This window comes from Anomalospiza imberbis, chromosome 33, assembly GCF_031753505.1.
Source record: "Anomalospiza imberbis isolate Cuckoo-Finch-1a 21T00152 chromosome 33, ASM3175350v1, whole genome shotgun sequence".
In the NCBI taxonomy this organism is placed as follows: domain Eukaryota; kingdom Metazoa; phylum Chordata; class Aves; order Passeriformes; family Viduidae; genus Anomalospiza; species Anomalospiza imberbis.
Genome location: NC_089713.1, coordinates 767,337 through 791,640, shown reverse-complemented (window position 1 = coordinate 791,640; position 24,304 = coordinate 767,337). Strand labels below are relative to the sequence as shown.

Sequence of the window (24,304 nt, the reverse complement as noted above, 5' to 3'; positions counted from 1 at the left end):
GCCTGATCTCTCCCTGCCAGCACTCACAGACCCCAAATCTCTGTGCACTCTCCTTGGCCTGACAGGACCCTGCTTGTTTGCAGGGCACTGGCTGGGGGCAGGTTCTGTTTGCAGCTTGGAGAAAGGACAGCTCAGACTGAGCCTGATGGCTCCAGCAGAGGTGATGCTGCTGCTGTCCATGGGCAGAGTGGCTGAAAGCACATTAGGGATCTACTGTGAACCAACTGATCACTAGAAGTAAAAGTTTGGATGTGCCTGACACTAGTCAAAATTCATAACTAAGAATTAATGATCAACATTTAATATTTATCCCCCACTCCCTGTCATTCTACAATAGGAGGAAACTGAATACAAAGTCTTTGGCAAGTTCCTCATTTTGTTCAACAAAATCCTTGTTTTGGAAATATTTTATGACTGGTCAGAACCCCTCAGCATGTCAGAGCTTCATGAGCATTTCACCTCCCCTGCACCAGAAATACTCAGAGAATGTACTCACATAGTCTGTGGGCATTGGGATGTTCCAGCTGTAGGAGATCACTCCAGGAGCTGCAGCTGCATTGTCCTGTAGCCAGAGGTTCCTGTGCCAAGGGCTGCCAGGGATTCTGCCCCAGGCACTTCTCAGCACCTTCCCAGCCCTGACTGATGGAAGCTCTCTGTGCCTCTGTGCTGTGCCCGGGCTGGCTGCAGGCAGTGCCCCAGCCCTGCTGGGCTGGGAGAAGAGCTGCTCATCCAGAGAAATGTGCTTTTGAAGCTCTCCTTGGTTACCAGGATCACCCTCTGGGCCAGGAGCCCGGCCCAGCTCAGCAGCACAGACACAGCACAAGGACTTTAATGACCCTCTGGGGCTTTGTGCTCAGGCCCTAAACATCAGGCCCTGAGAGGGAGCTGCAGAAACCTCTCCAGAACTCCAAGTCACAGTCCAACTCCAAAGTTTCTTTGACTTTTAATGGGTCCCACTGAGGGACATGACTGAGAAAGTGTCCCCAGGCCCCAGGCAGAGCAGAGAACTGGAGGCACTGATGACAGGTGGGGACAAAGAGAAGCCAAGTCCTAGTTCCCTGGGGCACAGCAGGCTCTGTGCCACCAAGGGTTGTCAGGAGACACCTTGTCCTGAGGCACTGGGGCCTCCTGGCACAGCCCCAGCCAGGCTGGGCACTGTCAGCCCCTTGTCCTGCCCTCAGCATCCCCCCCTAGCCCACATCCCAGTGGCCTCAAGGATCTGCTGGAAGGAGTCCCTGGGGAGCCTTGCTCAGGAATGGCCCTGGGGGCTCCTTCATGCTCCCAGGGACTGCAGGTTTTTCAAAGCACTTTGGCTTTGGCTTTTGCCTTGGAGTCTCTGTGAGCTTTGTGCAATCATGGCCTCCAATTATCTGCTGTAATTAGTCCCTGGAGAGGCTTTGTCAGGAACAACACTCAGTGGGGCTCATTAATGCTTTGAGATACTCAACTTTTGTAAGGCACTTTGGGTTTTCCTTTCCATACTGAGAGGTCTTTGTGCAATTTTAGTTTCTGAGAAGTTTTTGTGCCATCCTGTCCTCCAGTTCTCTCCTCGAAGGAGTCCATGAGGAGCCTGTGTTGGGGATGGGCCTCAGTGGGACCCATGAATGCTTTGAGACACATTCCGGTTTTCTTCTGCCTTTGACTCCTGGAAAGCTTTGTGCCATCTCCTTTCAGGGCCTGAGGTTCCAGGGCTCAGCTCCAAATGCACCACAGGGCTCATGAGGATCAAACAAATCCTGAAAAAACATGACTCTGCCTTGATTTCTTTCTTGTCTGAGGCAGTTCATCGGGAAGTTTCTGTATTGGTTTTGGTTCGCCAATTTGAGATTGGCTAATTACCAGGGCACTCACTAGAATATACTTAGTCATTTCCTGCTCTGAGATAGGATTAGGAGAAAGGCAAAGTGGGCTCAAAACTTTAATAGGGTATAAAGAAAAGTTTATTAATAGTCACTAAAATAAAGAGTAATAAGAATCAGAACAAAATTTTCAGAACACTTCCTCTCTCCATACAACCTGACAATTTTGTAAAGAGACAAAACCTAAAATTTCAGTCAGTTTACCACCATCTAGAATAGTCTTTCTTCAGCTCACTTAGGGAGAGAAGTTCCTCTTGTAAATGTTATGGAGAGTTCTCCACAAGACAACAGTTATCTCATGGCTTTTCATTTCCATGAATAGCAGCTGCCTAGGAAAAATCTATAATTGTGAAGTCCCTCCCATTTTTTCACAGCTTTTCCCACAGCTGTGTTTATGGGCCATGCCAACTTATGAGGTATTAGTTTCAAGATGAGCTGTTTAAGAGCAAAGGTTCTCTTCATCTATTTTTGAAATCATCTTCATCTCTGGGAACAGAGGTCTTCTTCTCTCCCTGGGGGCTCAGGGTCTCATCACTCTGCTGTCTTTCATTGCTCAAACTTCTCATGGGATCACAGCTACTGCCACATTTGCTCACTTTAGCATGGAGGCCTTTGCTGAACAAATCATCTCCCGATTCTTTTCAATGTGTTATAGGGAAAATGAGAGTCTGATGTATCAATTACATCCTTCTCCATAGTTTTACCAGAGGATTTCAGCCCCAAGAACAAGGCATCTCCTCATCCCTCCCATGTGGGACTCAACTTCCTCTTCACTGATCTCGGTGTCTTCATGTTGCTCCTGTGTGTGCCTGCACTTTGTTCTTTTTCTCTCGCTTGAGGGAGGATGGAAGCACTGGAAGAGTCAATATCTCAGCCGGGGCCTGCAGATGGTTCCGTGACCCCGGCCGGGCTCGGTACTTGCGGCCGGAGCTGTTTTACCATGGAGGTTTCTGCAGCGGCTGCGCTGGGGCTGTGTCAGGCTGGGCCGCGCTGGGGCAGGGCCAGGATCTCAGCAGCCAGGCCAGAGCACAGCAGCAGCACGGCCGGGGCCCATGGCTTCTCCTCCCCTGCCCGCTGGTTGCGGGCGAACCCCAAGGGCGGCAGAACCTTGGCCGAGCCGGCCCGGCCCGGGGCTGCTCCTGGGGCCCGGCGGATCCTGGCTGGGCCCGGCTCGGCGGCGGGGCAGGGCTCGGTAGCGGCCAGATGTCAGCAACCGCAGCCACGGCCCGGCCCGGCCTCGGCCCCGCGGCCTCCCCTGCCCTGCCCGGCAGCCGATGGGGCCTGGCGGCTCCCTGGGAAGGGGCCCGGCCCCACGGCAGGAGCCGCCCGGCCTGGCCTGGCTGAGACGGGGCTGGGCCGGCCTGGTCACCTCTTTGCTGGCCAGAAGGGAAACAGACCCAGCCAGGCTTCTCCATCTTTAACTTGTGTCTTCACAGAGGCGTGTGCAGTTTCCTTAGTGGTTTAACAGATTGTCAGCTCTCAAAGCTAATTCCTGATTGGTTTTTTGTCAGACACCAAGGAAACTGCTAGCAGCTTCTCTCAGGACATCATTTCCGTGATGCAAAACCACCACAACAGCACAGAGCACAGAGCTCCTTTGTCCATATGTAGTGGTCATGTGCCCAAGGCCTCAAAACCCCACCTTGAGAGATCTCTGGGCACTCTCCAGGGTGTTTTCAAATGAAAACATTCAGCTCATAGCCTAAGAAAATCACCAGAGGACAGGGCCAGCCTGACATGTCTATCCTGGCTACTACTGTCTGGGCACAATCCTTGGATGTATGGAATTTGGGAGACCAAATTCTCGTTTTTGCCATGGTCCTTGGCAAGAAGGCTGTATTTTTTTCCACAGGAAGGAAGGAACAGAGCCCTCTGTTTCAGGGGCAGATGAGAGGTGATGACCGGTGGCAAAATCCAGACAGAGATGGCAGGTTTTGCTCTGAGAGATAACTTTGCATGGAGGAAATTTTTTAGGGAGCTTACCAGTTTTAGCAATGGGCAGCTGAAAAGAGGGACAGTTCTTTCCCTTAGGAAGGAAAGCATGGAGCCCCAGTGCTCCAGGAGCTGATGAGAGGCAGCTCTTGGCATTCCAACATCAGCCAGACCTGTCAGGTGGCCCCTGGGAGGCCAAGCCAGCCAGACCTGTTCCATGTTCCCTTGGTTCCATGAAGCCCCACAGTGTCCCAATGGTCCCTTGCTTCCATGAGGCCCTGAGGTGTCACAATGCCCCCTTGGTGACACGAGGCCCTGAAGGGTCCTAATGGCCTCCATGCTTCCATCAGGCCCCACAGAGTCATAATGGTCTCTTGGTCCATGAAGCCCCGCTGTGTCACCATGGCCCCTTGGTTCCATGGGCTCCAGTGGTGCCACAATGATCCCCTTGCTTCCATGAGGTCCCCACCGTGTCACAGTGATCTCCATGGGAAGGAAAGAACCGAGCCCCAGTGTGGCAGGGGCAGCCACCAGAGGCCAAGGCCAGCCAGACTTGACGGTACTGGCAGATTTTGCCTGGGAGCAACCCTTGGATATAGGGAATTTGGGAGGTGCAACCCCAATTTTGGGCATTTCTGCATAGATAAGAAGGACGGTTCTTTTCCAAAGGAAGGAAAGCACAGAGCCCAAGTGTTTCAAAGGCAGAAGAGGAGAGAGGTGGCTCCTGGGTGGCCAAGCCAGCAAGACCTGTTTGTCCTGGCAGCTTTTGTCATAAAGGGATCCTTGGATATATGGAATTTGGGAGGAGGAATCTCAATTTTGACCATGGACACCTTGAGAAGAAGGGTGGCTCTTTTCCATAGGAAGGAATGCATCGAGCCCCAGTGTTTCAAGGCAGGTGAGGAGCAGCTCCCTGGACGCCAAGGGCATCCAGACCTTTCTGTCCTGGCTGCTTTCACTTGGGAGCAATCCTTGGATGTATGGAGTTTTGGAGGTGGAATCCTAATTTTGGCCATGGGCGCCTGGTCAGGATGGATGTTTTTTTCCGATAGGAAAGAAAAGCACAAAATGCAAGTGTTCTGGAAGAAGATGAAAGGTGGCCACCCTTAGGCCAAGCCAGCCAGACCTGTCTGTCCTGGCACCTTTTGTCTAGGGGCTATCCTTGGACACAGGGCATTTTGGAAGTGGAATCTCAGTTTTGGCCGTGGGTGCCTGGACAGGAAGAGGAGTTCTTTTCATTAGGAAGGAAAGCACAGAGCCCCAGTGTTTCAGAGGCAGATGAGTGCCACCCCTCAGGAAGCCAAGGCCAGCCAGACTTGCCTCCCCTGGCAGCTTTTGTCTGGGAGCTATCCTTGGATATAGGGAATTCTGGAGGCAGATGCCCCATTTTGGCCATGGCTGCCTGGTCGAGATGGATGTTTTTTTCCCATAAGAAAGAAAAGTACATGGTCCCAGTGTTTCAAAGGCAGATGAGAGGTGGCCCCTGGGTGGCCAGGGCAGACAGACCTGTTTCTCCTGGCAGATTTTATCTGGGAACAATCTTTGCATATAAGGAAATTTGGAGAAGGAATCCCGGTTTTGGCCACAGGCCCCTGGAGGAGAAGGACAGTTCTCTCCCATAGGAAGGAAAGCCCAGAGCCCCAGTGCTTCAGGGCAGGTGAGAAGCAGCCATCGACATGCCAAGGTCAGCTGGACCTGTAAGGTGGTCCCCAGGAGGCCCAGCCAGCCAGACCTTTTCCGTGTTCCCTTGGTTTCGTGTGTCCCCACAGTGTCACAATGGTCTCCTTGGTTCCATGAGGCCCTGGAGTGTCACAATGTCCCCTTGCTTCTGCAGAGTCACAATGGCCCTGTGCTTCCATGGGGCCTTGCAATGTCACAATGGCTTCGTGGTTCCACAAAGCCCTGATGTGTCACAATGGCTCCTCAGCTCCGTGTGCCCTCGCTGTGTCACAACGGCTCCTCTGTGACACTGCAGGCTCCACAAGGTCACCATGGACCCTTGGTTCCTTGGGGCCCCCGTGTTCACAATGGTCTCCTTGATTCCATGAGGCAGCACAGTGTCACAACTGACCCATGGCTCCATGAGGTTCTGTAGTGTCACTGTGGTCACTGTCAGAGGCTGGATGAGATCGATGTCCCCAGACACCTTGGGAGGCTCGGAATGCCCGTGTGGGGCCAGGAGCGGGTCAGGCCTTGGTTTGTGGTGGGACAGAGCCCCACCCCCAGCCCTGGCCTGGCACAGCTGTCAATCACATGGAAGGGGCGGTGTTAACCCAGCTCTGATTGGCTGAGCTGTCAGTCAATCACACAGCAGGCAGGGCTACCCCAGCTCTGATTGGCCCAGCTGTCAATCAATCACACACCAGCAGCTGGTTCCTAACCTGACTCTGATTGGGCAAACAACTGTCAGTCCCACCCCAGGGGCGGGCCCATGGAGGCCCAGGGGTTTAAAAGCCGGAGCACGAGGCCAGCCCATGGTCTGGATCCTGCCTTCTCCTGGGGTTCCTCTGTTAATGGTGCTGGAACCTGAGCAGGTGGTGCCTCTGAGTGTGTCTTTCTACAGATCTTCTGTCTTTCTGTTGTTCTCTATTTCTTCTTCTTCTAATCCTACTTACCTGGAACATTTTTGGGTAACTTAACATCTTAAGGGTTAAAGGTTTTTAGGTAAAGTGGGTTAAGTTAACAAAGTTAATGCTATGGTAAGAGTTTTATGCTGCAGTGGATGTTGTATGAAACTCTTTGCTCAAGTTCCTTGATTGTCTATATTTTGTCAGTAAAATTTTGTGTTATTTTGATCTCTTAGCTCGATTGGTTAGAGCATGGTGCTGGTATCACTGAGGTTGTGGGTTCAATCCCTGTGTGGGCCATTCACTAAAGAGCTCGGTCTCTTCCTACCAAGAAAACTCTTTCATCTGGCCACGGTGAGAATATCTGGTTGGTGTTTCTCCTGTGCACCAAACTCAAGTAAAGAAACCTTTGGTGACCCCCAGCATTTCAGTGTTCTGGGGTGTTACAGCCCTGCAGGCTCACAATGGCCTCTTGTTTCCATGAGGCCCCACAGTGTCAGACTGGCCCCTTGGTTCCATGGGCCCCAACAGTGCCACAGTGATCCCCTTGGTTCCACAACTTCCCACAGTGTCACACTGGCCCCCTGGTTCCATGAGGATCTGGAGTGTCACACAGGTTTGTGACATTTGTCCTTGCTGCCCCTCAAATCCCACTGTTGAGAGCTGGCATGAAAAGTGCTGCATGCACAGCGGAGAGTCCTGGAAGGTGCTGGCAAGAGCGTCCTGTGGGAACAGGGCTCTGGGCTCTGGCTGGAACAGCCTGGTTTTGCTGCAGTGACCGCAGGCAGGAGTTGAGGCAGGTGAAGAGGCAGCAGGCAGCTTGTGTTTGTAGAGGGCCTGGGGCTGCCCCTCTGAACCTCCACCTGGAAACACACTTGGGAGAATATGAGCTACAGCTGGAGTGCCTGTCCTGAAAGGACCTGAAGTCATTCAGCCTTGCCAGCTTTTCTTGAGAGTGTGTTGATGTTCCCCAGGACAGCTACACATTTGGGGAAATGCCTTTGGAGGAAAGGGGCTTGCTTCTCAAGGAAAGTGCTTCCCAGGGAGCTCACAGCGAGGCAGGTGCAAGGGTCCCCCTTGGGCTCTCTGTGGTCCTTTCACTGCCTGAGGCCCGTTGCACTTGGCAGAGGGGCAGGGCAAAGGAGAAGGCTGTGAAGAGAAGGTTTCACATCTGCCTGGACCTGTGGAGACCAACCCAAGCACCTGCAGCAGGGTGTGTTCCCCCCTTTGGACAGAGGCGTGAGCAGGAGCATCTCTGTCCAGCCGTGAGCCCCAGAGCTCTCTCTGAGAGCTGTGAATTAAAAGGCCTTTACACACACACTTTTCACCTCTTCCCTGTCTGCTGTGTTTCAACTCTTGGCAATGTGCATGTGGCTCTTGCTTGGTGGAAGCTGCTGTGGCCCAGGGCCAGCACAGAGCTGGGCTGGGTGGGCCAGGCAGCGTGGAGAGTCTTGGCTGATCTTGGTGTGTCCCTGGCCTCAGAAAAGGCTGGGAAGGTTTGCCTCCCAAGGCGTCCTGCTCATTGGCTCTCCCTGTGCACCCTGGAGAGAACAAGGTAGGCATTTCTGGCAGCTGGGCATCAGCAGGCCTGAAAGTGGGGGTGTGTTGTGGAGCGAGCCCAGCTGAGATACCCTGAGAGGAGCCCAGTGGTCCTTGCTCCCCTGTGCTGACACGTGAGTGTTTGTCTGGTTTCGGGATGGCCCTGGCTGTGTGAGGGGTGCTACGTGGACACGAGACAGCCGGTCCTGTCCCACTGGGTCCCAGCAGTGCCTCACAGCACTCCTGCATCCACGTCAGGATGCCGGCCAAGAGAGGTCCTGGAAGCTGAGGCAGCTGATTTTAAGCTTGTGCAGGTGCCTACAGGCCAAGGCCAATGGTGTTCCCTCAGGATATAGCAGTCCTGAGGGGTCTCCCTCATTCAAACAAATCAGCTGACAAATGCATTTTCAGCCAAAAGCCCTTTTATTGACCTGGCAGGAGGGCAGGGGTCTGCACCCCACTAAAGTGTTTCTCTGCCACATATAAATTTCAGTGGGTTGATGTGGGAATTGTATCAAAATCACCATCCATCTTTACACTGCTGAGGTGATTCCATAGGCAGGCGGTTGGAAATACATTGTGTCAGATTCCCATACTTGAAGCTGATGTCCAGGCCCTGGCCAGGAGCGGTCTCGATGCCCCAAAGCAGCACAAAGTCTTCCTCAGGGCTTCCCTGCACAGGGCTGATTCCACACTTGCCCTTAGTTCTTCTGGTAGACTGTGTCTAAAGCTTTTTGTCAGGTCACTCTCATGTCAAGTTAGGCCTGCCAGGTTTTTGTTATGCTAACTGCTGCTAAGTACTTAGGTATGTCTGTGCTAATTACTTGTTTACTCATGTGAATATCTTGTGCTTACTTATGTCAAACCAAGGCCTTGTTCCATCCCCAAAGGTGCCTGAGGCCACCCGCTCCTTGTGGCACCAGTTGCTTTCCTGTGGAATGTTCTACCTCCCCAAGAGTAAAGAGGGAGCTGCAGAAAGAGCTTTCCAGGCTGCTCTCCATCCTTTCCCAGCACTCCTGGTGAAGTGGAGAAGTCCGAGCTGAGCGCAAAGGTGCAAATGGAGCAGCCGTGCACAGGAAGGCTCGGTGGGAAGGATGATCCAGGATCCATAGGCCTGGCAGCCTGAGCGTGCTCCAGGGGAAGGCCTTGGAGCAGATCCTCCTGAGTGCCATCCCACGGCACCTGCAGGGAACCAGGGCGTCTGCTGGAGGGTGGGAAAGCTGGGACTGGGCAGCAGGCTGGGCTCCACTGGGATCAGCAGCAGCTGGAAATATCTCTGGGCATCTCCATTTTCTGCTGCTGCTCAGAAGAAACAATGAAGTGAGTCGAAAAGTTCTGGCTTCTCTTTCTCCTGGTGGATTTTTTCATTTGATTTGACACTCCAGAGGCAATTTCTGTGATGGCCTCTGTCAGTTGATTCTATTTCAGCAGCAGCAGCAGCAGCAACAGGGCTGTGTTTGAGCACTGCAGATGTGGCCTGTGTGGCTTTAATTCTCCGTGACTTAGTGCTCAGGGACTTGAGAGCATTTCAAGATCTGCCAATCATGATGCCTGTGACAAAAAGTCTGAGTTTCCTGTGACAAAAGTACTCTGGGTAGCACTGACAGAAAAAGCAGAGAGCCAGACCAATGCTTAGTATCCCTCCATTTCCAGCTGCACAGAGAAAGGTAGAAGAATTTAGAGATGCTGACAATGAAAATGAAGTCTTCAAAAAGGCCACTGTATTGCTCAAGCACGTTGGAAGTGGGATCACCCTGAAACAGAGGAAACTGAAATGAGCAAAGGGCTCCTGTGTGGGACCCGCAGGTCTGACTGCACTGGGGCACAGCGAGCCCTGTTTTCCCTATGGGCTCCCCAGTGTTCAGGCTGAGAGCAGTGTCGAAGATGAGGCAGCAGCACAAACCTGACCTCAGCGAAAAAAGGCTGAGCAAAGTCCAGCCAACAAGGAGAAGTATTTTTGGGGGGATTCCTAATAAAAAAACATAGGAATGACACACAGAAATCTTTCCCGTCTTGTCAATATCTTCTTTCAATAGTCCATGATTCCCAGAGTGAAGAAACGTCCAACAGCAGCTCCATCAGCCACTTCCTCCTGCTGGCACTGGCAGGCAAGTGGCAGCTGCAGCTCCTGCACTTCTGCCTCTTCCTGGGCATCTCCCTGGCTGCCCTCCTGGGCAACGGCCTCATCATCAGCGCCGTAGCCTGCGGCCACCACCTGCACACGCCCATGTTCTTCTTCCTGCTCAACCTGGCCCTCAGCGACCTGGGCTCCATCTGCACCATTGTCCCCAAAGCCATGCACAATTCCCTCTGGGACACCAGCACCATCTCCTACTCAGGATGTGCTGCACAGCTCTTTTTCTTTCTGTTCTTCATCTCAGCAGAGCTTTCCCTCCTGACCATCATGTGCTACGACCGCTACGTGTCCATCTGCAAACCCCTGCACTACGGGACCCTCCTGGGCAGCAGAGCTTGTGCCCACATGGCAGCAGCTGCCTGGGCCAGTGCCTTTCTCAATGCACTGCTGCACACGGGCAATACATTTTCCCTGCCCCTGTGCCATGGCAATGCCCTGGGCCAGTTCTTCTGTGAAATCCCACAGATCCTCAAGATCACACTGCAAACTCAGGGAAGCTGGGCTTATTGTACTAAGTGCTCTTCTATATTTAGGCTGTTTTGTGTTCATTGTTTTCTCCTATGTGCAGATCTTCAGGGCCGTGCTGAGGATCCCCTCTGAGCAGGGACGGCACAAAGCCTTTTCCACCTGCCTCCCTCACCTGGCCGTGGTCTCCCTGTTTCTCAGCACTGGCACTCTTGCCTACCTTAAGCCCCCTCCATGTCCTCCCCATCCCTGGATCTGGCCCTGTCAGTTCTGTACTCAGTGGTGCCTCCTGAACCCCCTCATCTACAGCCTGAGGAACCAGGAGCTCAAGGCTGCAGTGTGGAGACTGATGACTGGATGGTTTCGGGAACATTAAACTGCTGGCCAATTTCTGCAAAACACTTCTAATAAATGTCGTCTTTGATACTTCTTGTTGTTTTCCTTTTGGAGGTTCTTTTTCTTTGTTTTACATATTAATGTTGTCCACAAAGAAACGTCAAGAGCCCCTGTTTGCATTGCACACAGCAGGCGGGAGCACCCCCATGCTGCTGCTGTGGGGACATGAACCTGAGGGAGCACAAATGCCATCAGCCCCTGGGGCCAGGAAGGGCTGGGGGACGCCAGGGAAACCACTCAGCTTTGTCCTGGCCTCTGCAGTCAGCCAAAAAGTTTGTTCCCATCAGCTGGGAGCTTCCTGTCCCACTGCAGATGTTGTTTCTCAGAGCCAGGGCTGCCTGGCAGCCACCCCCAAACTGCCCTGAGCATTTCCTTGCCTTCACCTTTGCTTTCTTTACTCTTCCTCCTACAAATTTATTTCTCTTCCTCACCCCTGTTCCCTCCCCTGCACACAGCCCATCCCTGTTTACCCTTTCCTCTCTGGCCCCACTCCGCATTCCAGTTCCTGACTTGGCACCATGGGAACGTCCTCTTGGGGAGCAGGATCATCCCACAAGTGCTGCAGGAATTGTCTGCAGGCTCCTGCAGTGCCTCATGCTGCTCCCTTGCCAGAGGCAGCCCAGGCCAGGGGGGCACATCTGGGCTGCTGTGTCTGGCTGTGGGGCTACCTGTTCTGGGCAGTGAGGAGGGGCTGCAGAGGCTCTGCAGGACTGACAGGATGGGCTTTGGGGCTGTGAGGAGAAGCTGAGGGACCTGGGCTGCTGGAGCTTCTGAAGAGGAGGCCCAGGGCTCCTCCTGCAACTGCTCCAAGGGTGGTTTCAGAGAATCCCAGAATCAGCAAGGCTGGAAAAGACCTTGGAGATCATCAAGTCCAACCTGTGCCCTGACATCGCCTTGTCTCCCTTGAGCCTCCTCTTCTCCAGGATAAACAACCCCAGCTCCCTCAGTCACTCCTCAAAGGACTTGTGCTCCAGACCCCTCACCAGCCTTGTTGCCCTTCTCTGTACACGCTCCAGCCCCTCCATGTCCTTCCTAAATTGGGGGACCCAGAACTGGACACAGCACTCGAGGTGCTGCCCAACCAATGCCGAGCACAGGGGAAGAATCACTGCCCTGGTCCTGCTGGCCACACCACTCCTGATCCAGGCCAGGAGCCATTGGCCTTCTTGGCCACCTGGGCACACTGCTGGCTCATGTCCAGCCTGCTGTCCATCAGTCCCTGCAGGTCCCTTTCTGCCTGGCTGCTGTCCAGCCACTCTGTCCCCAGCCTGTAGCGCTGCAGGGGTTGTTGTGGCCAGAGTGCAGGACCTGGCACATGGACTTGTTAAACCTCACCTTGTTGGATTTGGTTCCTGGATCCAGCCTGTCCAGGGCCCTGTGCAGAGCCCTCCTGCCTTCCAGCAGATCAACACTCCCAGACAACTTGGTGTCACCACGGTTCCATGAGGCCCCAGAGTGTCCCAATGCTGTCCTTGATTCCATGAGGCCTCCCAGTGTCACAATGTCCCTCTGGTGTCACAAAGTCCCTTGGATCCTTGGGCCCAGCAGTGTCACAATGGCACCGTGGTGCCCAGGCCCCTGCAGTGTCACAATGGATCCTTGGTTCCATGAGGTCTGGCAGTGCAGCAATGCTCTCCTTGGTTCCCGCTGTCTCCCACACCTCCCACTGTCAGGATATAGAAGGACACCCGGCCGATGAAGGGGAGTGGGAGTGGGTACCTACTCGAGGAGGTAATAATAAAAAACCCTCCCAACCCCCTCTCCCAAGCCAGGTGCCACTTCAGATTAGGTATGATCCCCTGGATCTGGAGAGTCAGCCAGATGGTTTAGAAGAAAATTATCTGTCCAGTGAACCTCCCAGTTATGATTCATCCGTGAGACAGATCAGCACCTATAACATCAAAAAGGAAAGAAGGGTAATCGTGGCGGGTGAGTCCCTCCTGAGGGGAACAGAGGGCCCCATATGTTGACCAGAGCCACCCCACAGAGAAGTCTGCTGCCTCCCTGGGGCCCGGGTACGGGATATCACTGACACACTGCCTGGGCTGATTCAGCCCTCTGATTATTGCCCACTGCTGGTACCCCAGGCTGGCAGTGATGAGATTGAAAAGAGGAGTGTCAGGGCAATTAAAAGGGACTTTAGGGCATTGGGTCAGGTGGTTAATAGGACAGGGGCACAGACAGTCTTTTCCTCAGTCCCTTCCTGAACAAAGGAGTTCAGAAAAGGAGGGAAGCTTCAAAACAGAGATCTCGAAGGCACAGGAAGAGACTGTCCCTGTGTGCCAAAAGACGAGTCGACGAGACAAACCTCCATTCTGGATGGGCAAGGAGGTTTTGAAGGAACTTAGGAATAAAAGGAGGATGTATCATCTTTGGAAGGAGGGCCAGGTCTCTCAGGAAGTATTTAAGGGGCTTGCAAGGGCATGAAGGGAAGAAATTAGGGAAGCCAAAGCTCAGTTTGAACTTAAAATGGCAGCTTTTCTAAAGGATAAAAAAAAATGTTTTTACAAATATATCAATGGTAAAAGGAAGGGTAAGACCAACCTTTGTTCTTTATTAGATGTGGAAGGGAATCTAATACCTGCAGATGAGGAGAAGGCAGAGGTCCTAAACGCCATTTTTTGCCTCAGTTTTTAGTGAGAAGACGATTTGCCTTCAGGACAACTGTCCTCCTGGGCTGGTTGATGGTGTCAGGGAGCAGAGTGGACCACTGTTATCCAAGAGGAGGCAGTCAGAGAACTGCTGAGCTGCTTGGATGTTCATAAATCTTTGGGACGAGAAGGGATCCACCCCAGGGTGATGAGGGAGCTGGCAGATGAGCTTGCGAAGCCGCTCTCCACCATTTACCAGCAGTCCTGGCTCACTGGTGAGGTTCCCGATGACTGGAAGCTGCCCAATGTGATGCCCATTCACAGCAAGGGTGGGAAGGAGGATCCTGGTAATTCCAGCCCAGTCAGCCTGACCTCAGTACCCGGTAAGGTCATGGAACAGTTTACACTGAGTGTCATCACACAGCACTTCCAGGATGGCCAGGGTGTCAGACCCAGCCAGCAGGGGTTTAGGAGGGCTAGGTCGTGTTTGACCAACCTGGTCTCCTTCTATGACCAGGTGACCCTCCTGGTGGATGCAGGAAAGGCTGTGGATGTGTCTATTTGGACTCCAGCAAGGCCTTTGACACTGTCTCCCACAGCACACTCCTGGAAAAGCTGCAGCCCACGGCTGGGCCAGGAGCACTCTGTGCTGGGTTCAGAACTGGCTGGATGGCCGGCCCAGAGAGTGGTGGTGAGCGGTGCTGCATCCAGCTGGGGACAGTCACCAGTGCTGTCCCTCAGGGCTCTGTGCTGGGCCAGCTCTGTTCAATATTTTTATTGACCACATGGATGAGGGGATTGAGGCTTTCATTAGTAAATCTGCAGATGACACTAAGCTGGGAGCATGTCTCCATCTTTTGGGAAGTAGGAGTGCTCTGCAGGGACACCTGGAATTGCTGGATGGATGGGCAGAGTCCAGGAAGATGAAGTTCAATAGGTCCAAGTACCCAGACCTGCATTTTGGCCACAATAACCCCCTGCACAGCTCTAGGCTGGGGACGGTGTGGCTGGACAGTGCCCAGGCAGAAAGGGACCTGGGGGCACTGGTCGACAGCAGGCTGGACATGAGCCAGCAGTGTGCCCAGGTGGCCAAGAAGGCCAATGGCTCCTGGCCTGGATCAGGAATGGTGTGGCCAGCAGGAGCAGGGAGGTCATTCTTCCCCTGTAGTTGGCTCTAGTGTGCTTGGCATTCTTCCCCTGTAGTGAAACCGTACCTCTAATGCTGTGTCCAGTTCTGGGCTTCCCAATTTAGGAGGGACATGGAGGGGCTGGAGCGTGTCCAGAGAAGGGCAACAAGGCTGGTGAGGGGCTTGGAACAGAAGTCCTCTGAGGAATAGCTGAGGGAGATGGGGTTGTTTCGCTTGGAGAAGACTCAGAGGTGAACTTATCACTCTCTACAGCTTCCTGAAAGGTGGTTGCAGTCAGGTGGGGGTCGGTCTCTCTCCTCACAGCAACTGACAGGACCAGGGGACCGTGTCTTAAGCTGCACCAAGGGAAATTTATGTTTTATATTATGAAAAAAGTTTTTTATGGAAAGGTTGATAAATTCCTGGAATTGTCTGTCCAGGGAGGTGGTGGAGTCACCATCATGGGATGTGTTTAAAAAAAGACTGGATGTGGCACTCAGTGCCATGGTTTAGCTGAGGTGGTGTTAGGGCATGGGTTGGACTTGATGATCTTAAAGGTCTCTTCCAACCCAGCAATTCTGTGATTCTGTGACATCACAGACCAGGTTGTGACATCATATAGTTGGCTGTGACATCCCAGGTTTATTGTGTGACATCACAGAGCAGGCTGTGACATCAGAGCATGCCTGTATGACATCACAGAGCAGAGCGAGCTGTGAGGTCAAAGAGTGTGCTGTGACATTATAGGGTGGCTGTGTTCCATCACTGAAGGTGTTGTGACATCACAGGGTGGGTCTGTGAGCCCACAGAGGTGCTGTGTGACATGTTAAGTGAGTTCTGCCATCACAGAGTAGGCTGTGACATCATCGAGGAGGTTGTGATGTCACAAATTCGGCTGTGACATTACAGGCTGGCTGTGTGACATCAAAGAACGGGCTGTGAGGCCACAGAGAAGACTCTGCCGTCATAGAAAAGGGCTCTGTGACATCACAGAGCAGCTGTGTGATGCCACAGAGAAGGCTGAGACAATACAGAGTGGGTTGTGACATCACAGAGCTGACTGAAAAATCACAGAGCAGGCTGCGACATCACAGCATGGCTGCATACTATAACAAAGGTGGCTGTGCCATCATAGAGCTGGCTCTGACATAACAGGTTGGGCTGTGACATCACAGGGCAGATTTTGTGATATCACAGAGCAGACTGGGACCTCAAAGAGCAGGCTGTGACCTCACAGGACACCTGTATGAAATCACAGGTGGCCTGATACATCTCAGAGTGGGCTGTGTGACATCACAGGGCAGCTGTGTGACATCACAGGGGTTGTGTGACATCACAGGGGCTGTGTGAAGTCACTGGGGAGGTCACTCCACCCCAGCTCCCCCTCCCAGTTCCCCCAGAGAAGTCCAACGCTGCTCGTGCACAGCGGGGTCCCCTGTCCCTCCGCGTCCCCCCACCCCCAGCGCCGCAGCCTCCCCCAGAGGATGTTCCACGAGATCGACCCCAGAGCCTGACACGGGGACGGGGGCTGGGGCTGTGGGGGTTGGGACAGGGGGACAGGGACCCCCCGGCAGCGTCCCCGTGTCCCCCAGGGCCAGAGCCTGGGCCAGGGCTCCTTCACCCTGTTACCAACGAGGGCTTGAGAGCGCTGAAAAATCCCCAGCAAGGGATCAGCAAAAACCAGATTTAATATTAAGCAACAGCACCACAAAGTTCCTTGGCAAGAGTCACTCTGCTCCTGGAGCCGTTGTGATGGTTGGTGCCATGGAAACCTGCCCTGGCCCCTTGCTCAGGGCTGCTGTCACTGCCCAGAGCCAGAGGGGATCCCTTGCTGGGGGCTTGTGCCATGGCCACCTGCGCTGTGCCGCGCTGGCCGGTCAGGCGCCGCGGAACCAGCAGCAAACGCCAGGGCCAGGGCCAAAGGCCAGGTCAGCCAGACAGAAAGGGGCAGTGCTGGGCACTGTTTCCATGGCAGCCCTCACTGGGGGTGACACCTGGGTCACCTGTCCTGGCAGTTGCCATGGAAACCCGGCTCATTGGGAATACAAGGGTGGACAAAGGTTTTAGTAGGGCCTGGCACAACGGGACAAAGGGGGGTGGTTTTAAACTAAAGGAAGGGAGGTTCAGATAAGAACAGATAAGGAGGAAATGTTTGATGATGAGGGTGGTGATACACCAGGACAGGTTCCCAGGGAGGTGGTCAGTGCCCCGTCCCTGGAAACATTCAAGTCCAGCTGGGACAGGGCTCTGAACAACCTGATCTGGTGAAAGATGTCCCTGCTCATGGCGGGGTTTGGATGAGATGAGCACTGCAGAGCTCTTCCCATCCAAACCATTCCAGGACTGCATGGGCAGAAGGGGCTGCTCAGTGCACTCCATCCACTGCCTCGACTCCTCATGGTCTCTGCTGGACCCCACATCCCACAGCCAAACCCAGCCCCTTCTCTGCCTTTCCTCCCCCTGCCCCAGGGGCTGGCACAGCCAGGGGGGCACAGGTGACCTTTGGGCTTTGCAGGGCTCAGGCACAAGGGCCGTGGCAGAGTCAGGGCTGAGGTCACACTCTGTGGGCTGGGGCAGAGCCCAGCCAGAAATGAGCCCTGAGGCAGCAGCTCTGCAGTGCTGGCCACCAGGCCGGCTTGCCAAGGGAGGCTTCTGGCCATGCCCTGCAAGCAGCTGCTGCTGCCAAGGCACCTTTGGTGCCTCAGGCTCTCCCTGGCACAGCTCCCAGCACGGCACTCTGCCCTTGTGCCCGAGGCCTTCCCTGTGCTGGGGCTGGCCTGGGGCTTTTCCTGCAGCGGGACCTGCCCTGCTCCTGGCACAGTCCACCAAGTCATTCCCTGCATTTCTCCTTTTTGAAATTCCTTCCATCACCTACTCTCAGATGTCCAGCCTGTTCTGGTGCTTATCATGAACTGACTGTGCTCTTGATTTATACCAGCTCTGGAGATGTAGAATCACCCAAACTGAACACAGAAACAAACTCCCTCTGTCCCATTTTCATGTTCTAGATCACTTTCCAGGTGTCCATGGAGATGTGGGAATGATTATCACACAACTCTCCATTTCTGGCTGCGGGCTCTGGAGATTCCTTCTCTGCATTCAGTCAGGCTTGTATTCCCTAACAAGTCCTGGTTCCACCTCCTGTTTCCCAAGGCTGGAACAGTCACAATGAAAACCTCACCAATGGCACAACTCCCCAGCTCACCAGGAAAAGAAAGGACAAGCTGTCAAGTTCTCCAAACCTTTGTCCTGCTTGGCTGCAAGAGTCCTGCTGCACACATGGTGTGGAAAGCCAAGAGAAGCTGCAGGTGGTGGCACATCTTGTGACAGGAGCTCAACCTGGCTCTCCAGGAAAGGTTCTTGAGAAGAGCAAACAGGACTGTGGAAAAGATTCCTGGAAAACTGAAACAGCTTTCCAGAAGTGAAATGAAAATTGAAAGAAACAGTCCAAGATGTTTTCCTCTATTTATTTCTCTGCTCCCTTTTTCTCTGCATCCCATTAATTCCAATCTCACCTCTAAGATCAATGACTTAGCAAGTTCTAGACACTCTAAAGTACCATGACCTACACAGTTTGCCTTCCAGTTTTTGCTGGAAAGCAACGCTGGAGCCATAAGTGCAGGACCAGGACCAGGGAATCCTTCAGCCAGGAAATGTGCCCCGACAGGGTTTGATCCTCAGCGGGGACAATGTACAGCAGCGACCAAGGAGATACCTCTGCCCCCGTGCAGGAGTCCAGACTCTGGGTCTGGGCTCAACAGGGCAAAGTTCCCGTGTTTGGACGGGCTCAGGGGCTGCCCGCAGGGGGCGGGGGGCTGGGCGTGGGGGTGAGCGGGCAACGGACAAACGGACACGGGGACAAACGGCCCCGGAGCTTCAGTTGCAGCAGCAGCAGCAGCGGCGGCAGCAGCAGCAGCAGCAGCAGCTAAAGCAGAGACTCCCTCTTGATTCTCCTCTCCCTCTCCCACTGTCCCGCACCGTCTCCCGCTCTCCCTTTTCCGCTGTCCCCTCCTCTCCCAGTCTCTCTCTCTCCCCATTCCCGGCCGGGCCATGCCCCCGGCCCGCCCCCGGCTCCGGGCGGGGCTGCCCCATCCCCGCCCCCGGCCGTCCCGCCGGGGTCTCGCCTCCGCCCGGCTCTGGCCGTGCTGGCGGTGGCGCTTCTGGGCGGGCATCGGTGCCTGGGGCTGGGGCGGCATCGCCTCCCTCTGGCTCCGCCTGGCCCGAGCCTGGCCCCGGCCCCGGCTCCTCCCGGGCCCCGCGGAGGACACACGCGGCGCGGCCGCTGCCGCCGCCTCCGCGGCGGCTTCCCCGGCCCGAGCTCCGCCGCTCGGCAGCGCGGCCGCCGCCCCCGAGCCGCCGCTGTCCCGTTGCCGGGAGCGAACGCCTGGGGAGGGCCGGCCCGGGGCGGTCGGGGGGCGCTCGGGGGCCGCTCCTGGCCCCGGGCCGAGCGCTGACAGCCGCGTCCCGCCCGCAGGGAAGGCGCCGCAGGGCCTGAAGGAGCGGTACCGGCTGGGTTCGCTGCTGGGCAGCGGCGGCTTCGGCAGCGTCTTTGCGGCCACGCGGCTCTCGGACGGCGCCCCGGTGAGCGGCGGGGCCGGCGGCGGGCGGAGGAGGAGGAGGAGGAGGAGGAGGAGGAGGGGAAGGAGGGGGAGGAGTAGAGGGAGGGTGAGGAGGAGGGGAAGAAGGAGGAGGAGGAGGATGGGGCTGGGTCTGCGGCTGGGGCTGGGGCTGCGCAGGGCGGGCGGCAAACTAAGCCCGCTGCTGCTCTTGGCTTGCAGGTGGCCATCAAAAGGGTGCCAAGGAACCGCGTCCGGCACTGGGGCGAGCTGGTGAGTGAGCGGGGCCAGCGGCAGAAGCCGGGCCGTGCCGGGCGGGGATGAGCCGAGGCCCGGCAGGGTGGAAGCCACCAGGACACCTCGAGGGAGAGCAGGCGTGGGGCCAGCGCAGGGTGCAGAGCATCCCGTGCTGGGTGAGGGGTTCCCGACCCCTGGCACGGCATCAGCCCCACTGACGGAATTGCGTTCCTCCCGCAGCCCGACGGCACCAGCGCACCCCTGGAGATCGTGCTGCTGGACAAGGTCTCCACTGGCTTCCCCGGTGTCATCCAGCTGCTGGAGTGGCTTGAGCTCCCCAACGACATCTTGATGGTGCTGGAGCACCCAAAGCGGTCTCAGGACCTGCATCATTTCATTCGGGCACGGGGGTTCCTGTCCGAGGAGGTGGCGAGGGATCTGTTCCGCCAGGTGCTGGAGGCCGTGCAGCACTGCACCAGCTGTGGGGTCCTGCACAGGGACATCAAACCACAGAACATCCTGGTTGACCTGGCCACTGGGCAGGCCAAATTGATCGACTTTGGCTGTGGCACCTACCTGCAAGACACAGCCTACACTCGCTTTGCAGGTGAGCCCACGCAGGGGTGTGCTCTCGGTCCTGGCATCTCATGGCCCAACATCTCACAGCCCAAGCTGGGTGTGGCAGCGGGGATTCTCCCTTTTGCTGCCCTTCATGGCACTGAGATTTCAGCTGAGTTGCATTTGAGCAGGGCTGGGTGGGGAGCCAGCTTCCAGCCCTGCTGGCAGCCTTTGCCCACCTCTCTGGGCAGGACTGAGGCTGGGGCTGGGGCAGCCAGCCCAACAAAAACACGGGTGGGTGGGGGTAGCAGAGAGGGGGGCCGTAACCTGTGTCCCAGCTGGTTTGGTGTGCAGGTGACAAAGGGCTTGGACTGCTCCACTCACCTGGTTTGTTTTGGATTCATGATGTTTTTTGGGCAGTGCAGGCAGGGAGGATGAAGGCATGGTTTTCCCAAGCACTGGGTGGGTTTTTCCTCCTCATGGTCGGGCCTTGCCAGGACTTCTGCTGCCCTCTTCCAACCCCAGTGGCTTCTTTTCCAACCCCGAGTCTGTACACAAGTCCCAGGTGCTGGCGAGAGGGCAGCGGTCACCCCGTGTGCCACTGGGGCAGCCCCCACACGCCCAGGGATGCTGGGGCCAGGCTCTGGGAGCAGCAGCATCCCCCTGATGAACCCCATCTGTATTCCACAGGAACACCGTCATACAGTCCCCCGGAATGGATCCACTTTGGATTTTACTATGGCAAGCCAGCTACCATCTGGTCCCTGGGCATCCTGCTGCACCAGATGGTTTGCGGGGAGCACCCTTTCAGGAGGAGCCAGAACATCAGCTGGGACCATCAGCTCTCACTGCCACAACGGCTCTCTCAAGGTGGATCCTCATCTCTGGCCACGGGGGCAATGCCAGTGCTGGGAGACAGCAGCAGCTCGTGAGCATCCCGCTCTGGCAGCTGCTGAGGAGGTGGCACATGTCCTGCTCTCCTGCTCTCCTCCAAAACAGGGAATTGATGGGGAAGTTTAGGCCCAGCTCTGAACACATCCAGCATGGCCTGGGCACGGGAATAGTGAGGCAAAGCCAACAGGAGCCTTCTCCAGCTGACCGGCGGGTTCTGGTTTCTCTGCCCAGAGTGCCAAGATGTGATCAGGCGGTGTTTATCCATGCTGCACTCGGACAGGCCCTCGTTAGAAGAGCTGTTCTGTGATCCCTGGCTGCAGGATATTCATCTGCCCTAGAAGAAGGGAGAGAGCCACAGGCACACTTTGATGCAAGGCCCTGGTAAGTTTCAGCTCCACACATGCCTTGGCAATCAGAAGCAAAGGAACCCAGACATTTTGTCCTGCCTGTGTCACTGCCCAGGGGTCATCAGATGGGGACACGCAGCCCTTGTGCTGGAGCTGAGCTGCTCTGCCCAGCACTGGTGGCCACCATCTGAGCTGGTTTTGCTTGTCCTGGTTCCCTGACAGCTCTGGGCCCTGGGAAGAACCCTGACAGCCTGGGCTCACCCCCAGGGAAGGAGAAGGAGCCCCTGGAGGAGCTGTACCAGGTGGGGCTGCTGCTGATGGGGACAGCGAGGACGACATCAAGGATGACAACCTCTTCCTCTACCTGGCCACCGGCAGCTGAGGATGATGGACTTCGATTCTGGCACCTTCTCCAAAGCCAGGCTCCACAGGGAATTAGCAGGTGAGTCCACACGCAGGGGGATGCTCCCAGATTTGGGCATTGCACAGCCTGGCCAGGAACCAAAGGTTCCCCCTTTGCTGGGGTGGATGCAGCTGATCCTTCAGTCAGCTGCCAGGCTGCTTTTGGCAGGGCTGGGGGATGGGCTGGGGTGGTGATGAAATGGGAGTGGGCTCCTGGCCCTGCCAACAGCCCCCAGCACCCACCGTGCCCCGGGCTGGGGCTGGGGCTGGGGCAGCCAGCCCGACACAATCAAACCCCCATGGTGGGAGCAGAGGTGGGACTCCAGAACCTGTGCAGGGGCTGCTTTGCTTTGCAGGCAAGGAAGGGCTTGGGCTGCTCCACTGCCCCTGTTTGCTTTGGGATCACCGTTATTTTGGGGGGCAGTGCAGGGGGGAAGGGAGAAAACCTGGGCTTCCCTCACCTGTGGGTGGGTTTTTCCCTGGCATGCAGGGGTTGGGCCTTCCTCAAGTCCCTGACAGTAATATGATTTTTGACCTTTTTTCTTCTTCCCCTTTTTGTCTGTAATCTATTTTCAGTAATTTATTGTGTGTTTTCCTAGAGGAAGCGTTCTAGCTGGGGTCCAGTCTGAATGGGGAAGTGCTTGGGAGCAGCTGTGGTGTGGATGGGCCGTGCCCTTGGAGAAGGATGAGGACATCGTTTGGGACCAGCTTTTCTTCCAGCGGGGGATGGCGCCAGGTGGGTCCCGTCTGCTTGGCATGGTGGGATCAGAGCTTTGGGGAGATGGCAGCGAGCACAGGAGCATCCTGCTCTGGGCAGCTGCTGAGGGCTGGATGTGCCGTGGCTGGCTGCAGGCTGGGCACATGTCCTGCCCTCCTGCTCTGCTCCCAAAGGCAGCAGGGATGGGCAGCTCTGGGCACAGCTCTGGGCACGGCCAGCATGGCCTGGGCACCGCGGGCGGCTGGGACAAGGGGACAGGAGCCTTCAGCTGACGGGCGCTTTCTGGTTTCTCTCCTTGCAGCCGGGCTCTGCGGGTGCTGAGGCTGCTCTGGGCTCTGCCAGGGCTCTGCTGGAGCTCAGCACCGGGCCGCAATCAGCCAAAGAAGAAATGGGGTGACCTGCAGCACAGACCTGCTTGAGCACTTCAGCAACACAGCTCAAGTGTTCAGAGTGTACACCTCCCAGGGAAAACATGACACCACCCCAAAATAAACTTGTTCAATAGCTTCTGAAATGAAATCAATCTGGGATGACCCCAAATGACATTTTGCAGCTTGCTCAAGCTGTACCTCAGCCCTTCTCTGAACAGTTCTCTCCTCCACCTGCCTTGTACTTCCCAACTGCTCCCTCTTTTCCCCCAGTGAGTTCCCAGCCCATGGCAGTCTCCATCACACTGTTGCCTTCCTTGATGCCCCTCACCACGAGGAAGGCTGAGCCCCAGGCTTAGGGACTCATCCTGTCACTGGCTGAGGAGCAGCAATGTCTCAGAGGTCCAGTGGGATTTTAGTGTCATTCAGAGCTGCTCTCCAGCCCTCAGCTCTCCTCACTGCTGAGTTCCCACTCCCTTTTCCTCGTCCTTGCAGCAGGATGAGCTCTGTGAATCCCCTTGAGCCTCCCCACTCTTCCCAGCCCACGCACCCACCTCAGTTAGGCTGAAGCTGCAGCTTCTCTGTCTCCTGTGGCACACCAGTCCAGTCCCCTGTGCGGGGAGCGCCATCCCCAGAGCACAGCACTCAGCAGTGCACTCCGGGCTGGAGCAGCTGCCCTGCAGCCCTGGCTTGGCTGTTTGTGGCAAGGGAATGCTCCCTGTTTGCAGCTGTCCCTGCAGGATGGCCCCAGGGCAGAGCCCAGCCGGGCTCCCACTGCAGCCCCTGAAGCCTGGGGCAGACATTGGTCCCAGAGCTGAGGTTCACGGGGAGCACACAGAGCATTTCCTCCACTGTTGCATCAATGCTCATTGTGTTAAGAATACTTCTAGTAGAGGTATTACAATTTTCTAAAACACACTGTCGTAATAGGGTTCTTCTCATGAAGTCCTGTACATCAGCTAAATTGATAGCTTCGGTCACCCAATCCACAAAGGAAGTAAAAAGCTCATTTCTGCCTTGCTTAATAGACATAGAAGAAGGAGATACTGGTTTTGTCCTAACCATGGAGATTGCTTCTCTAGTTAATGGTATGGTAGCTTTTCATACTTTAGCCCCTACTTGTGCCTGCATTTCAGTTGTAGTGAATTGCCCAACACTTATTAATTGTTCAACAGTTATCCCAAATAAAGGCTCATTCTGCTGTCATGGAGTCTTTGCAAAATGATTACATAATTTATGCTAGTGGGCTTGCCACAGCATTAACTGAGACTGTGTCATAATTATTCTTATGATACTTTTAATATCTTTTGGAAGAAGTAAACCTGAGCCCCATATGTAATTAAGCATTTGCTTTGCAGGTTCCCCGTGTAGCCCACAGTCATTAACTGTGGCTCTCAATTGTGAAAGCAATTTCCAATCCACAGTATGATAACTGGTTGTTTCTCCCCCTCCTGCATTCGGTGTATAAGCAACAGGAAAAGCTTGGCAATCTATGTCAGTAATAGTAGAACACATCATAATCTTTATTACTTATTGCTTCTTTTTGGATACTCAACCAATTCATTCTGTGTATTCCTGGTAAATTTTTAGGATGTTCTTGCTTAAAAGGAT

The 24,304-nt window shown here is 55.1% G+C and overlaps 3 protein-coding genes across 3 annotated transcripts in view; 2 read left to right on the top strand and 1 right to left on the bottom strand.

The window, feature by feature from the left end:
- The window catches only part of LOC137463965 (zinc finger protein 208-like), a 1,270,300-nt gene that overhangs the window by 570,900 nt on the left and 675,096 nt on the right, over positions 1-24,304 (top strand). The gene's annotated exons all lie outside the window — the stretch shown is intronic.
- LOC137463966 (zinc finger protein 271-like) overlaps positions 1-24,304 on the bottom strand; it is a 1,077,684-nt gene that overhangs the window by 579,342 nt on the left and 474,038 nt on the right. The window contains exon 5 of the mRNA XM_068175307.1: positions 7,680-7,688. Within this exon, the coding sequence (XP_068031408.1) occupies positions 7,680-7,688 (9 nt within the window). The remainder of the gene's footprint in view (positions 1-7,679; positions 7,689-24,304) is intronic.
- LOC137463974 (serine/threonine-protein kinase pim-1-like) lies at positions 19,401-21,587 on the top strand. Its single transcript, XM_068175316.1, has 4 exons — positions 19,401-20,013; positions 20,655-20,834; positions 21,090-21,239; positions 21,473-21,587. The coding sequence occupies exons 1-3, from the start codon at positions 19,758-19,760 to the stop codon at positions 21,194-21,196; spliced, it is 543 nt and encodes a 180-aa protein (XP_068031417.1). The 5' UTR covers positions 19,401-19,757; the 3' UTR covers positions 21,197-21,239; positions 21,473-21,587.